Source organism: Zalophus californianus, chromosome 6, assembly GCF_009762305.2.
Source record: "Zalophus californianus isolate mZalCal1 chromosome 6, mZalCal1.pri.v2, whole genome shotgun sequence".
Taxonomy (NCBI): domain Eukaryota; kingdom Metazoa; phylum Chordata; class Mammalia; order Carnivora; family Otariidae; genus Zalophus; species Zalophus californianus.
The window spans coordinates 11,477,893-11,494,715 of record NC_045600.1 but is presented as its reverse complement, the minus strand read 5'-3'; the positions used below and the strand labels follow the sequence as shown (position 1 = coordinate 11,494,715).

The following is a 16,823-nucleotide window of genomic DNA, read 5'->3' as shown; positions in this document are numbered from 1 at the left end:
AAGGTGATAAGTCAGAACAGACTACAAGGGGGGGCCTTAGAAGCCATGGAGAAGACTCTGGCTTCTACTGTGCATGAGATGGGAGCCATTGGAGAGTTCTGGGCACATTTGATTATGAATGTCATAATCAAACATGCCATAACAGGACTGTGCTGGTTGGGGTGCTGAGAATAGATGAAAAGGGGCCAGGGCAAGAGACTACTCATATAACTCAAGGAAAAGATGATGGCAGCCCAGGTCAAGGTGGTGGCCGTGGAAGTGGTAAGAAGGCAGATTCTGGATAATACTGTATTTTTGAGCCTCGAGGCAAGTGGATTTGAGAATTCAAAGACCTCAAGAATCATTCTACCAAACATTTACTGGGCACCCGGGCCCTGCATGTACACCTGCACAGGTTGTATACTGCACAACCACCATGTAAATAGTGCCCTTTGAAGTTATGCATTGGTAGGCAGCCCTGTGAGGGTTTCATCAGTTCCAGGCCCTGTGAAAAGCATTAGGACGCAATGTTTCAGTCCCAGAGGGCTCCTGTACCCATGTCTTTGTGCGTGGCTTTCTGCTGAATGTACTGCAGGGCCTCCTGTGTTAGAACTACGAGGTGTAGCTATTGGGGCACTGAGGATGTCCTTCCAGGGACCGGGAGATGGGGACAACCACACTGTTGGGCACCAAAGCCAGGTGCCTGGGTTCCTCACCCTCCCACTCTTGCCCCCCCTACAGAAGCCATTGTGGAGTCGGCCTTGTACAAGTGTGTGTTAAAGCCCTTGAAAGAAGCCATCAATTCGTGCCTGCATGAGATCCACAGCAAGGATGGCTCACTGCAGCAACTCAAGGAGAACCAGCTGGTGATCCTGGCCACCACCACCACGGACCTGGGTGTGACTACCAGTGTGCCAGAGGTGCCCGTCATGGAGAAGATCCTGCAGAAGTTCACCAGCATGCACAAGGCCTACTCGCCCGAGAAGAAGATCTCCATCCTGCTCAAGACCTGTAAGCTCATCTATGACTCCATGGCCCTCGGCAACCCAGGTAGGTGGGCAGCCAGAGGAGACTGGGCTAGGGGCTCTCTCTAGGAACAGCAATATTGTATGGGCCTGTGACCCCTCCCCAGCAAGGACTCCGGAGCCCTTGGAAGGCACTAGAGAAGGCTTTCCGGGTTCCGAGGCCTGTTGGGGCAGGACGGGGCATGGTGGGGTGGAATTCCTGCGTACCTCTCTGCGGTTACCTGGGGATCAGGTGGAGGGCTGTGATTAGCTTCCACATTGGAGGAAGGCAAGGAAGCCAAGCACACTGCACATTTGTGTTGATTTGGAGAAGGTTCTCTTAGTGTCTGACGGCTGCTGTAACAAAGTACCCCAAAGCAGGTGTTTGAACCAACACACATCGATCAGTTCATGCTTCAGGAGGCTGGAAGTGGGAGATCAAGGTGTCACAGGGTCATGCTCCCTCGGAAGGCTCGAGGGAAGGCCTCTCTCCCAGTTTCTGGTAGTTCCTTGGCTTGTGGCAACACCGGGGCGTTCTCCCTGTGTGTGTGTGTGTGTGTGTGTGTGTGTGTGTCCAAACTTCCCCATTTTTTGAGGCCATCGGGCATATTGAATTAGGAGTCCCCCTCCCTATTTCAGTATGACCTCATCTTAACTGATAACATCGGCAATGACCCTATTTCCAAATAAGGTCACATTCCCAGGAACCGAGGGTTCGGACTTCAACTTATGAATTTCAGAGGGAAACACTTCGATGCATAACAGCCACAGCCAGAGGGGCTTGTTTGGAGGCTGGCTGGGCTACAAGGGCCTTGCTCCTATGTTGGGTGGTTGCCTGGCTGTTGACTGGCCAGGAATGCGGGCTACGGGGCCACATGTTTCTCTTTCACCAGCAGGTTAGCCTGGGCCTGTACCCGTGGTTGGGATCCAAAAGAACAAGTGAAGCCTGGAAGGCCTCCTTGGGCCTGGGTTTGACTTGGCACAATGCCACTCGGATATATTTCACTGGTGTTTTTACTCACAGGACCAGCCCAGATTCAAGGGGCAAAGAACTAACCTCGCTTGATGGGAAGAGCTGCAAATTAACATCACAAGGGGCACGGTTGTAGGGAAGGGAATCATTGGGAACGTTTATAATCCGTTTACCACAGGGCTCCTCTAGGCAGACAAGAACAGGCATGACTGCACCATGGTGCACACCTTAGTGAACAGAATGGTGGCTGGATTTCATGCCCCAATCACCTCTTCAGCTGGATGCCCTTGTTTGGTGAGCAACCTGTGTGACTGTACATGGCAGTGGTGGTAATGGAGAGTGGAAGGATTGTGACGTCTGTTGCCACACAGACTTGGGTTTCAATTCCTGATCTGTCACTTACTATCTGTGTGACCTCGAATGATTTACTTAACCCCTTAAAGCCCAGTTTCCTCACCTAAAGAAGCTGTTTTACAAAGGGGACACTCAGACCCCTAATGGTTCAGAAGCCATACTCAGTCACTTGTGAATATTAGAAGCAACGTATGTAAAACGTCAACCTCAATGCAAGTACATGGCAGGCCCAACCAATGCTGGCTGTTTTAGGCAAGGGATTCTCTTGCCTTGGAGGAGTAGGCCTGTCTGACCATAGGCCAGGAAAAAGCAACTGAGGGATGGTGCAAGGCCCCCTCCCCCAGGAAAGCTCCCTCACAGGCCTGGTACTGGCCACAATTCCAGGTTGGAGTCACTCTTTTGGGTTAAGCTGACCTGCATCCGATTGCAGTCTTAGAAGGAGCATTGTTCCCTGAAAGCAGATTCCATGTTAAGTTAGAACTTCCCATTCACCGTTTAGCAGAATGTTGGAAATGGACTGGGAGAGAGAGCCTTGTAGGGGAGACGGAGTGGGGAAGTGGAGCTTTCGTTATCATGGGGCAGATGTAAGGCTTTTCGACCTAGGGTCTTGTGCCGTCTGGACCCCAGGGAGCCATCCAGCATGTGAACTCCACTGCCAAGTATATTCCTTAAAAACCCCCAAGGAAGTAAGATGAGGGGCCTTAAGCAGCCTGCAGAACCCCAAGCTCTCACGACACACTCAGTCCCAGGGGTATGGAGCCCTGGGGCAACGTCCAGCATGCCTCCCAGCAGCAGTGGGAAGCTCAAGGTTAAGACCCTATGGTGGCATGGCAAAGGGCTGGCCACACCTCTCCAGACCTTCTGAGAGTGAGAGGCAAGCCAGATCTGCAGCAGCTGGGTGGGGGGAGCTTGGGGCGTCCTGCACAGTGTGGCGAGCGAGCAGCTAGATCGAGCCAGACAAGAGACAGAGCCCCGAAGGACCCTTTGCTGCAAGCAGCCTCAGAGAGACATCAAATGGGCTGGCCTGGGACCTCAGAGGGATGTGGAAGGGAAAGATCCAGGTTTCCTTCCCAGCTATGTGACTGTATTCTGGTTACTTAGGTGCAGGGAGCCTCATTTTCCCCCTCAACGGGCACAGCCATACCCACCTTACGGGGCTACTGTGAGATTTAATTGAGTCTGCAAATTTGCATCTAGCCCAGCGGCTGGACTTAATCCGGACCGTTACCTTCCCTATCTGAACTTCTAATTGGGGGGATCTTTTCTTCTGGGTCCGTGCCGTGCCAAGGGCTCTACGGACCCTGAGGCATTATCAGGGAGACCGTTTGGGGACAATTCCATTCTCAGTAAGTCCTAGTTTACTCAGAAGCCTTGGGCTTCCTGCAATTCTTTTTTGTTTTGTTTTGTTTTGTTTTGTTTGAGAGAGAGAACAATAGAGATTGTGTATGTGAGTGGGGGCAGGGGCAAAGGGAAAAGGAGGGAGAATCTCAAGCAGACTCCGCATGGAGCATGGAGCCCAATATGGGGCTTGATCCCAGGACCCTAAACCAAAACCAGGAGTTGGATGCCTAACCGACTGAGCCACCCAGGCGCCCCTGCAGTTCTTTTAAACACCCAGTCCCTTGGCAGTGACTTCAAACACCATGATTCTTGATGATGGTGAATTGACTTATTAAAAACTTAGCAGAGAGCAGGGAATAGGGGAGGGAATGGCTAATTTTGAGAGACAAGGAAAGGAAAGCAAGGCAGTCCTAGAGCGGATGTGCACAAGCAAAGACCAGGAAAGAACAGAGATGAGCAAGGTGGCTCAGAGTTTCCCTGTCCTCACAGGAGGGAGGGAGGCTGGACTCTCTCTGCTGATTCAGAAGCCAGCCCAGAAATTCAGGCCGGGGCCAGGGCTCGGTGGGAAGATTCCCCACTGGGAACAGATGGGTTTCTCATCAAGGGACACTGTGTTCCCCTCCCACTGCTGGGGGAGCACAGGACTGTGAGTCCAAGGGCTTCCCATCTCACCGCTGCCATGAGCAGGCTGGGGCTGCCCAACTCGGAGCCTCAACTTCTTCACCTGTAAGGAAGCCGCTTTGGCCAAGAAGAGCAGGGGCCTTGGGGCTCCTTCACAGACCGGGGCTTGAACCTCAGCTTCAGTGCTGTCGCCTTGGACATGAATCTCATGGGACCTCCACAGGTGTGGAAAATGGGGATGAGAAGACCTGCTCATCAGGAGGTGGGAGAGCACATCGAAAACATCTGGTCGGCGGAGGCCCCCAGGAGGTGCGAATCTCCTCCCCCTTGGTTTTCTCAAAATGGGCCTGGGAATGCCTCTCAGGGCTGTTTCGGGGATCAGATGCAACCAAAATGTGTGTGAGTGTCTAACATGTGAGCATGCGGGAACGGCTGCTTCCCCACCACTCAGTGGTTTCCATGCTGGGTTCCCAGAGGTACCCCTGGGGCCACCAAAAGGACACAACACAGGCTGGGCCACACCCCTGCCTGTCCCTGTTTGACACATGGAATTCCACATGGGATTTTGTTTGAAATAACCCGTTCTGCTGCTAAATATTTTAGCTTTTAATTAATTGAGTGAGGGGGTAGGGGAGGGGCAGAGGCAGTGGGAGAGAGAGAGAATCTAAAGCAGGCACTACACGCAGCGCGGAACCCAGCACAGAGCTCGATCTCACGACCCCGAGCTCACGACCTGAGCCGAAACCAAGAGTTGGACGCTTAACCGACTGAGCCACCCAGGCGTGCCCATAAATGAATGTTTTAGCTTTTAAACCTTCCATTTGGAAATAACTTCAGACTTCGCAAACTTTAAGAGTAGAAATACTGCATTAAAATAGGAACATTCACATACCCCTTTGTGGATTGTTAATATCTTGTTTCATTTGCTTTATCATTTACACACTCTGTGCATACATGGTGTTTTTTTCCTGAATTGTCTGAGGGTGCGTGACATGCATCTGGGCTCTTTACCCCAAACACTTTCCTAAGAATAGGGATATTCTCTTGCATAACCACAGGAACGGTGTCCACTTTGTAAACTGACGTTGATACGATATTTTTACCCAATCCGCCATCTGTATTCCAGGCTTCACTGGAGATAATAAGGGCCTTGCTGTTGTTTTCCTCCTCCCGTTCGAGAAACAGGCGCGGGTCAGGTGTTGCAATTAGTTGTCAGGCGTCTTTTACCTCCTTTAACCTGAAACATTTCCACGGCTTTTGTTTGTTTGTTTGTCTTTTAAAGATTTTATTTATTTACTTGACAGAGAGAGACACAGTGAGAGAGGGAACACAAGCAGGGGGAGTGGGAGAGGGAGAAGCAGGCTTCCCGCGGAGCAGGGAGCCCGATGGGGGCTCCATCCCAGGACCCTGGGATCATGACCTGAGCCGAAGGCAGATGCTTAACAATTGAGCTCCCCAGGCGCCCGCACGGCTTTTGTTTTTTATGATGTTGCTATCTTGAAGGAATACAGGTTTCCCTCCCCACCCCCCACCTTTGGTTCTTTTTGATCAAAGTTCCTCATTTTGTGTTTGTCAGATGTTTCCGTGTGATTAGATTGAGGTTATGCATTTTCAGCCCGATCCCGACTGACTCTTAAATTCTCTTCTGACTTTGACGTTTGGCAATCTCAGCACCAGGCCCTCTACCCCAGGCCTTCAGCTCACACCTCCCTTCTGCCAGACGCTTCCAGCGACTTGCTGCTCAAAGTGTGGTCCGCAGACCAGCAGCCCTGGGAGCTATCCGTGCCCCTGTGGAGAGGCAGAACTCAGGCTTGGGTCCTGCCTCCCTCTATCACTGACCCACCTAAAGCAGAAAACAGCCCTTCCCTCCCACTCCCAACCCCACGAGCCCCCTTCTTTCCAGGGAAGACGCTCCACCTGCATGCCTCTGAGCCATTACGTGATGCTGGCGAAAGCAGCCTGTGGTGTCCCCGTGGCCTAGCTGCTAGCAAGCCCTGCTGGAGCACTAAGCAAAGCACTCAGCTCAGAGACCCAGGCCTGAGTTCACTGGCTGGGCTGTCTTTCCCCGAAGGGCGGATGCTGTCTATGCCCAGGAGACAAAAGAATTTCCTCCCTTCAAAGCCTGTGTTTTTATGACTGTACCCAGCAGCCCGTCTGGGGACCGATCTCGGGGTTCCTGAATCCCCATCAGGTACCTCCTCCATGGTAGCGAGTTCAGGCGCCTGTGTCAGGCAGCACAGGTGTTTGTGGAGACAGGTGGCTCTGGGGGAGCTTGGCCCTCCCTCTTGCAGCAAGGAGCAGACAGGCTTGGTTGCTCATGGACTTCATGAGGCTTGGGGAGAGCAGTCAGAACTTCTAGAATCATTTCTTCTGCCGCTTTCACAAACAAGTCATTCCCACGTTCTCAGTGTCCAAGAGCAGACGTTCAGGGCTGGCCCTGCTGTTGGGGAAAAATAGAGTCAAGCCCGGGAACCCCTCCCAAAAATGCAAGAGGAAGGAAGGAAGGAGGAGTGTGGTGTGTACACATACGGGGTTCTTTGTAAAAGAACATAAAGAACCTTCTTTTGTTAAAGGGCAGGCAATAGGAGGAGGGCAGTGAGGGCCAACAGGCTGCTTTTTTTCTGTGCCTTCAAGAGCTGGTGTAAACACCATGATGCCACACTTGACAAGAGGGAACCTGGCTCCTGACTCCGGAGAGAGGGGGCGCAGCAGGCAGGTGGTTAGATTGAGGGCCAGATTGGTGGGCTCAGGGTCCTGGACCCCCCGGGGCCCCTCGCCATTCACCTCCCTGGCAGACTCCACAGAGCCAGCGGGGAATCTGCTTCTGGTTCAGGTGGGGGCAGAGGCTGGGAGGTGAATGGGCGGACGACGGACCCCGAGGGGTCTGAGACACTGAGGTCAGGCTGTCGGTTTTTTAAAAAATCTATGTTAAAAAAGTCTAACCTGATTGCTGATGACAGAAGTCACTAATGTTTATTGTTGAAAAAGACAATTAGTATATTGGTGGATTTCTTTCTGCTCTTTTTGAAATGGCTATAGGTAGTAGGTAAGGAGAGAATTAGTTAAGGAAAATACTTGCTGCTCTAACAGATAAACCCTGCAGTCTCATCTAGTACAAGTTTGTTTCTCACTCATGTCAGTCCAGTCGAACACAGGAGTGTGGGGGTGGGGCTGGGCTCTGCTCCATATAGTCATTCAGGGATCCAGGCTGAGGGAGGCTTTGTAAATCCTCCTGGGCATTGACATCCAGGTGACAGAGAGAGAGAGAGCATAAGGGCCAGGCCTGAAAGCAAAGCATAACCTTGCCTTTTTTTTTTTTTTAATATTTATTTGCTTATTTGAGAGAGAGAGAGAGCGAGAGAGCATGTGCAGAGGGAGGCGTGGAGGGAGAGGGAGGGAGAATCCCAAGCAGAGCCCAACATGGGGCTCGATCTCACTAACCTGAGATCATGAGCCAAAATCAGGAGTCAGACACTTAACCAACTGAGCCAGCCAGGCACCCCGCATAATCTTGCTTTTATGCCCCACACCCAAAATAGGGTTCAGGGCCTCTGAGATGTCGTGCTCTGAGGATGAGGAGACCCTTTACCCTCCTGTCTCGAATCAGGCCATGTCGGACATTTCTCACATGCCGGGAACCCAGCAGACACCATGTTCATCTCTTTCCATCTGTCTTGTCACTGAATCCTCCCAACCACTTCACGGGGTGTGGACGCTATTGTCCCCATTGTATAGTCGAGGAAACAGGTTCGGCGAGATCAGTCAGCACACTCAGGGTCATACCCGAGCCGGGGAGTGGTATAGAGCTGGGACTTGAATCCAGGTACTAGGCTGAACCCTTGTGCTGTCCTGCCTCTCCGGGGTGTCCGGGGGCAGAGCTGACCTCAGGGAGGTCAGACCGAAGTCACAGGCGGCCTCACCCCTTTTCCAGCCAGACTGGGACTTTTGGCTGCAGGGCTCCAAGCCCACGGCCCATGGGGCTGGACTGGCTTGTGGGCTGAGCTCCCCAGAGAGGAACCTGGGGAGCTGGAGTGATTTCCTCTGGGATGCGGTGGTGCTCAAAGCAGATGCTGACGCTGGGGCAACATCTGCAGACAGCCCAAATGACCCAAGAGGGTAGCTCTGGGGGGCTCCTTGGGCGGATGGCTGGCTTCTCACTTCATGTCAGCCACACACTGCAAGAGGGGTGCGCCACCCAATCGTCCCTGCTCCCTGGGCTCCGGCCCTTCCAACTGCACTGCCGGGAGGTCAGACCAGACCAGTGGGTTGCAGTCTGGTTGCAGAGAGCTCTCTAGAGGCCACAGGCCTAGCTGGGGGCCATTTGCAGGCCAGCCCTGCTGCCCCCCCTGGGAATCAACCAGAGAAGCCAAGTTCTGTATAAAATACCCCCCGCATGAAAGGCTCACGCTGGAAACGTACATTGAAAACCTCCTGTTATCGATGCCCTCGACTTCCTCCCATCCTGTGTTTCTAGCGAATAAATGCATTCATTCAACAGTCCCTACTAACCTTTCTGGACGACAGGGAAGTTAACAGGAAAATCCAGTCCCTGTTATTTTGTTGTTGTTGTTGTTGTTTTTAATTTTATGTATTTGTCAGAGAGAGAGAGAGCACAAGCAGGGGGAGCGGCCGGCAGAGGGAGAAGCAGGCTCCCCGCTGAGCAAGGAGCCCGATGCGGGACTCGATCCTAGGACTCTGGGATCATGACCTGAGCCGAAGGCAGATACTTAACTGACTGAGCCACCCAGGCGTCCCCCAAGTCCCTGTTTTTAAGATGGTCACAATTCGAGTGGGAACACAGAGCGAAGCAAGTGTCCGTCATGCAGGGTGACAAAGGATATCCACAGATTCACTTAGCAGATATATTTATTAAACACCAACTGCTTGCCGGGCACTGGGGAAGGACTGCATAGGAATGGTGCACATGAGGGGGGCCCCTGCCCTCACAAAGCTTTCATTCTGGTGAAGACAGGCAGGTAATAAATCAGGAGACAGAAGTCTAAACTATGTCATCAGATGCTGAAACCTGCTAGCAGGCGGGCTGAATCAGACCAGATGAAGGGGCTGGGGGGGTGTCAGAGGAGCTCGCCGTTCTGCGTTGGGAGGTCTGGGGAGGCCCCTCTGAGTTAATGGGAAGTATTTGTTTTTCCATTATGCAGTGACAGGGCAGGGGAAACCCATCATGAGGGCACAAACCTGTTAGGTGGGAAGTGGGGGTCTTCGGTTAATACATTGTGGAGGAAGGAAGTGGCTGTAAGTGGGAATCCCAGAGGAGGATAAGAACCAAAGCACACCACAGTCATGAGCCTTGTCTGCCCCAGGACTGTTGCATCAGCCGCCGCTTTCAAAAAGAGCCCCGTTAATAGATTTGGAGGGGCAATTACAGTAAAAGGATACACCTTTCCTCTATCTAGATCAGGAGTCTGCGAACTACAGCCTGTGGGCCAACTCTGGCCCCCGCAACTTGATTTTGTAAATAAACTCATTGAAACAGCCACATCCACTCACTTATACGGTGTGTGTTGCTGCTTTTGTTACAGCTGCCAAGTTGAGTACTTGGGTTGGAGATGGAGTGGCCCTCAAAAAAAAAAAAAAATCACTACTACCTAGCCCTTTCCAGAAACATATGCCAACTCCTCTTTTTAGGTAATTCTTCCTAGATGACAAAACCTAATTTTTAATCCAGCTGCTCACTTGATGCTCACCACAACCCCACGGGACGGTCTGAGTGAGTTTTATTATTACTCCCAGTTTTCAGATGAGACCACTGAGGCTCAGAGTGAGTGGCCCCAGATCACAAAAGCTGGCAGAGTTGGGGGCCTCCTAATGCAGTGCTCCTCGCGGCCCATGTGACCCCAGCGAGCACGTTCAGCTCATTTTTTTTATCAGAACTCTCCTCCAAAACCTGCCCACCCATGAAAGAGGCATAAGGCGCCCGGCCAGCTCTTGAAAGTGTGATCGGCAACACCCCCATGCCTCCAGATGGAAAACAGATGCAATTTTGGCCAAAAAGAGCGCAGGACATGCCAGCTACGGCCCCGTAGGGCTTTCGGAGTGCGGCCTGACGGACATGGTCTCTGGTCCATGCAAGCCAGATGTTCCGAGCCCAGGACAGTCGTTTTGGAACTGTGCCTCCGCATCCCAGTGGCCCTGCCTGGCGCCTGCTGTGCACAAGGTTGAGCTCATGCCTCGGGCTCCCGGCTTCATGGGAAGGAGAATGCGACCCTCACTCCCCCTGGAATATCAGGGAGGAGCCGGTGCATTGCAACAATGCCCGAAGCTTCTGTTTGTCCGCAAGTCGCTATCAGGTCAGAGAGCCTGTGAGCCCGTGTGGACATTTCTCACCTACGTCAGGGAGGAGAGACCCAGATTCTCATCACAGCTCCACTGCTAGGACTCCAACTGCGGGGCTTTGAGGAGATTTCTCTGGACCTCTGTTTGCTCGCGGTGAGATGGGGCTTGGTGAATCCAAGGCCGTTGGTGTGCTCAGTCTGCTGATCGTGTCACGAGAGCTAATCATGTGCTTCTCTCCCCTCCATGTTCAGGCTGGTAGCTTGAAATGGGCCACTGTGGAAATACTTCGACCGGAGGAATTGGCAAGCCCTGCAAATCAGAGCTTATTTTTTCCTTCGGAGAGCCAGTTGTTGGGCATTTCCCAGCACACCGCTGTCCAAGACCCACAGTGGATCCTAGTCTCCTTGACGATGGCCCCAGCCCCGGGCAGGACAGAGTGGATGCCAGGGGGAACACACGCGTGGCTCAGTTCAGTCCGTTGTTAATGTCTAACGTCCCAAGCCCTGTGCTGGGCACTAGAAAGGCAGTGATGGGGCAGAGGCTCAGAGAGGTTAAGAGACTTACCTGAGCTCACCCAGCCTCCATCCCTGCCCTCGGGGTGCTCACAGTCCAAGGAAAAGGGCTCTGAACTAGTCAAGGTGTTTGGGAGCTGGAGCAGGAAGCGTCCAACTGTGCATGAGGATGTAGGAGAGGCAAGGAGAAATTTGTAAGGGAAAGCTGGGGCGGTGGGGAGGGATGCCCCCGGCAGAGGGAACTAGGTGTGCAAAGGCATGAGGATTGAAAGTACCTTTGGAGTTCAGGGAATGGCCCATGATTTAGCACGGAGGAATGTTATGTGGGAAGGTGATGAAGGCAGAATGTCATTCTGAGTTGGAAGTTGGAAAGTAGAGTGTAGAATAAGCACCAGTAGTGACGGCAGCCCAGGAAGGCTTCGTGGAGGAGGTGGAACTTGAAGGAAGAATGTTGAAGTAGCAGGAACATGGGATCCTGGGTAAGAAGAAGTTGGATTCAAGTCCTGGTTCACCGCATCCTACCTAGCCACTTGACGTTAGGCAAGTAGCTTACCTTTCCTGGGGCTCACTTCCCTCATCTGTAAAGTGGGCACAATGAATCTAATCCACCCTACAGAGTTGTTTTAGGAATTCACTGATACAATGTTTATAAAATATGCTTTGCATTTTTAGAGTGTCCCACAAATGTTGGTGCTGGGTGGGAGATGGAAAGCTCAGGCCTGAGGAAGGCAAGGAGAAGCCATGCCAGCCAGGTGACTGTGGCCAATCCCAAAGGCCTGGAAGGCAGGTGACCCATTCTGAGGCCATTGACTAGATGGTGTGGCTAGAAGAGAGTAGAGTCAATCGTGTTGGACAGGTGTTTATGGGAGCAACTGTGGAAGGCCTTAAACGTCAGGCAAAGAGGTCTGGACTTGATTCTCTAAGCAGTGGGGAGCCATTGATGGTTCTTGAGAAACAGCATGATCAGAGTCATACTCCCAGGAGGTGAGTTAGTGGACAGAATGGATCAAAGGACAGAGACCCTGCTGGGAGGGCAGGCTTAGGGGATTAGGGCTGGAAAAAGCAAAGGGTGAGCACAGGAAGCAGTCAGAAGGCAGACTCCCCTGGGGCTCTGGCCTGCCTGGCCACAGGGAACAGAGAGCCCCAGACGAAGGGGTTACTTCCAGGCCTTGCATCCTGGGACTGGGGGCGGGGGCTCCTTGACAGAATTGGGAAGGTTCCCAGCAAGGGCTGGTTTCTAGGAAACGATGAAGCACTTGGCTTGGGCCTGGTGTGGGAAGGACTCGAGGGTCTCTGTAGAGATCCACCGGAGCCGGGGAACCGTGGTGGGAGCTCAGCTTCCTGCTCACCTTTGCTGTGCCCTGCCGCTGTGTACTGCAGGGACAAAGAGGGGATGTTCACGGGTAGTTGGAGGGACAGTCGTGGAACCACGGGAGCCAGGCAGCGGGGTAGCTGAACAGAATGTGTGCAAACCAAGGAGATGGGCCCAAAGCCCTTCCTGAACGTCAGCCAGGATTCTCAGGAAGAGCATGGGGAGAAGAAGGAATGACTTTGCATCCGCACGGGGCATAGAGCCACAGTCCAGAGGGCCTCTGAGTCCCAAACCTAGGGTCAGAGCTGGACCCTCCTTCTTGCTGAAAGTCACTGTCCCCTCAAGCAGAGCTTCTTGCCCTTGGAACTGTAGACGTCTGGGGCTGAATACATCTTTAGGATGGAGAACTGTCCCAGGCATCATAGGCTGCTCAGGAGCATCCCTGGCCTTGGGGCCTGTAACACCCCTGTTCTAATGTGACAACAAAACAGCGACTCCAGACACGGCCCAGTGACCCCTGAAGGGCAGCACCGCGCTGGTGGCAAACCACTGCTCAAAAGCACATTAGCTTGCCTGATTGTAGTCCTCGGTGAGTTATTAACACAATAGCAAGAAGAAATTGGTGTTCTAGAGGCCTAGTGCAATTCGGTCAGCTCTCAGCCAGCGCGTGGGTTATAGGCGCACTCCGAGAGGCACAGGACTGTGTCCCATCAGTTCCCAACACATAAACAAGAGAAGAATCTCCTGTGGGCCAGGATTCTAATAATTAAATTATCAACATGAAAAACAACTCTCGGCACAAAATCTTCCCCGGGGAACCCTTAATTTGTGTCTCAGGCTTATAAAGGTTTAGGGTAAAGCTTTCTTTCTCTAAAACAGACTCATTTGGTGCAGGGAGGGGACAGAAACCTTGAAACAAATAAGCAGAGCACCTCAGAACACAGAACTGGAATGGAAAATATGGATGTTTTTTTAGCAGGCATTTTCCATGGGAGCATGTGGGAGCACTCTGGGTAAATCTTCTATATAGAATTCTCACCAAAATCCCACAGCATGTCGTGTGATCTGTGTCACATCATGCATGACTAGAAATATGGGCTCAGAGAGGTAAAGCGATTAGCCCCAGGTCACACAGCTGGTAAGAAGCGCGCCGAGGCTCATGCTCGGGGTCTGACTCTGCTTTTCAGGGCTGTGTGTTACCAACACCTCCAGCCTGTTCATTTCACAATGGAAAAACTGAGGCCACTTGAGAAAGCAGAACAGAGATGTCAATAATAGCTCACTTTTCCGTAGCACGTTACAGGTACGGAATGTGTTTGTATTTTCTCATCTTACTCTCTCGAAAACCCTGAAAGGCCGACAGGGTTGGTGTTGCTGCCCCATTTTGCAGATGTAGGAGCTGAGTGCAGTCAGGAAGCAGGCCACAAGGCACACCGTTCTCTGGGAAACCAAGCAAGGACGAGTTGTGAGCAGAAGGGGCACCCCTTGAACAGACATGATCAGAGGCCCCCGTGGTGCCAGCAGCTGTACGGGGGTGGGCCACGGAGGGCGCGGGAGGAGGGGGCTGGCCTGGCCTGTGCTGGAGAGGCGTGGACACGTGGAACCCACTGAAGCGGTGCTCGATCGCACCCCTCAGGGGTGACCCAGCGCCCCGTGAGGGTGCCTACCTGTCCGGGCTCGGGCAGCAAGACCGAATGCCACTGGAGGGGCTGCTGAATTCAACATGGAGCTCGCCCACTTCTTTCAAAACCTCTTTCACGCTGTTTCTCTTACTTGCATTGTTCTGGTCCTCACCAGAATCCAGAAAACTCGGATCTTATTACCTGGGCAGGTAACACCCAAGGAATAGGGTGATTAGTAAAAGGGTTTAAGTGAATGAGTGAATGAATGTATGGATGGATGAATGATGGATGGATGAATGGATGAATGAATGAGTGAGTGAGTGAATGAATGAACGAACGATCAGGTGGGCCATGGCCACGCCGTTCTGACCACTCACTGGCAGCACTCTCCACTGGGTTTTGCAGCTCACATTCTGTAGACGTTAGGACACAGCCCAGACTGCTCTCGACACAGGCTCCCTCCAGTGATCTACACAAAATGGAGTTGATTCTCCTCTTAGGTACCTGCAGCCTGGTGTGACTTCGATCCTCTCTCGTCCCTTCATTGTCCTCAGGGCTTTTTCCTCTGCATGGGCAAAACAACGCCTAGTTCACATAATAATTACAAGGACGGGAGGAGAGTCTGCAGGATGAGCTATAAAATTCGCGCTCCTGGGCGCCTGGGTGGCTCAGTCGGTTCAGCGTCTGCCTTCGACTCAGGTCATGATCCTGGAGTCCCGGGATCGAGTCCCACATCGGGCTCCCTGCTCGGCAGGGAGTCTGCTTCTCCCTCTGACCCTCTTCCCTCTCGTGCTCTCTAGCTCTCATTCTCTCTCTCTCTCTCAAATAAATAAACAAAAAATCTTTAAAAAAAAATAAATAAAATAAAATTCGCACTCCTGTGCCGGAAGCGCTCCCCCCGCCCGAGTGGCATCTTGAGGCAACGCAATGAAAATCACGAAGTCAACTTAAGCGCCCGCGTGTGCCAAGGGAACTTGCCAGTCGCGTCCCCCTCGTGAAGCCACAGGGGAAATGTTTACGTTAGCCCTAAGCATTAGAGAAATGACCTGGTGCCCCCCCGAGAAACTGGTGTGTTGTCTTCTCACGGACAATGAGAAGCATGTAACTGATTGTGTTTTCCTCTTCACTTTGGCCACCGGGAAACTCAAGGCCAAAAGTGTGGCCCTGAAGGCCCAGTCACCTCCAGCTGAGTCTGGGGGCCCCGTTTGGCCATTCCCCACCGTGCAGAGCTGCTCGGCCAAGCTTTCCTTCCCCCCAGTGCACTCAGAGGCATGCCAAGATGTCAGCTGAGGGACTCCAGGGGATCCTGTGCTTGTAGGAATTCTTCACCCTCCACGGCGAGCCTTTGACTTTACGGTGCCAAATGGCCAGTCTCCGGAGCCAGCCCAGAGCCGCACTGGGAAGGCATCTCTTAGGCCCACTGGCCACCCTCCTCTCTCCCCCAAGGCATCTATTACTGTCAAAATGTCCTAAGCCATGTGAACGTCTCCTACAAAAGCAGAAGTGATGGGTTATTCCTTTTTTTTTTTAAGATTTTATTTATTTATTTGAGAGAGAGAGAGAGAATGACAGAGAGAGCACATGAGAGGGGGGAGGGGCAGAGGGAGAAGCAGCCTCCCCTCCGAGCAGGGGGCCCGACGCGGGACTCGATCCCGGGACTCCAGGATCATGACCTGCGCCGAAGGCAGCCGCTCAACCAACTGAGCCACCCAGGTGCCCTCCTTTTTTTTTTTTTTAAGTATTTATTTATTTGAGAGAAAAAGAACACAAGCAGGAGGCGGGAAGAGGGAGCAGCAGGCTCCCCACTGAGCCCACGTGGGGCTCCATCCCAGGACCCCAGGATCATGACCTGAGCTGAAGGCAGACGCTTCACCGACTGAGCCACCCAGGCGCCCTGTGATGGGTTATTCCTTTCAGGGGTGTTTACATTTTAAAAGAACCCCTCAGGAAAGGGCCCTGCTTAACACAATAGAGTGAAGGTTGAATGGTAGAATTTCCAACCACATAGTACTGGTTGAGGGAGGGCTTTCTGTTTTGCAGGTGGAGAGGGAGATGTGTGGTTAGAAGGGACAGGGAAACTTCCCAGAATACATCACTATTAGAAAGACAGCTGTGGGGCGCCTGGGTGGCTCAGTTGGTTCAGCGACTGCCTTCGGCTCAGGTCATGATCCTGGAGTCCCGGGATCGAGTCCCACATCGGGCTCCCTGCTCGGCAGGGAGTCTGCTTCTCCCTCTGACCCTCTTCCCTCTCGTGCTCTCTCTCTCTCATTCTCTCTCTGTCAAATAAATAAACAAAATCTTTAAAAAAAAAAAAAAAGAAAGACAGCTGTATGGTGAGCGCTGTGAATTGTGCAAGACTGTTGAATCACAGATCCGTACTTCTGAAACAAATAATGCAACATATGTTAAGAAAAAAGAAAAAGAAGAAGATAGCAAGAGGGGAAGAATGAAGGGGAGTCAGTCGGAGGGGGAGACGGACCATGAGAGACGATGGACTCTGAAAAACAAACTGAGGGTTCTAGAGGGGAGGGGGGTGGGGGGATGGGTTAGCCTGGTGATGGGTATTAAAGAGGGCACGTTCTGCATGGAGCACTGGGTGTTATGCACAAACAATCATGGAACACTACATCAAAAACTAATGATGTATGATGATTAACATAACAATAAAAAAATTTTAAAAAGAGAAAAAAAGAAAGAAAGACAGCTGTTTCTGGATGGCTCTGTGAATCAGTGTGATATGAACTTCACTGTCAAATAAGCAGCAAGGAGGGGCAGGGACGCCTGGCTGGCTCACCTACTGGAGCGTGCGAG

General features: G+C 52.3%; 1 protein-coding gene across 1 annotated transcript in view; it reads left to right on the top strand.

The window, feature by feature from the left end:
- The window catches only part of RIN3 (Ras and Rab interactor 3), a 119,835-nt gene that overhangs the window by 92,550 nt on the left and 10,462 nt on the right, over positions 1-16,823 (top strand). The window contains exon 7 of the mRNA XM_027571533.2: positions 721-1,029. Within this exon, the coding sequence (XP_027427334.1) occupies positions 721-1,029 (309 nt within the window). The remainder of the gene's footprint in view (positions 1-720; positions 1,030-16,823) is intronic.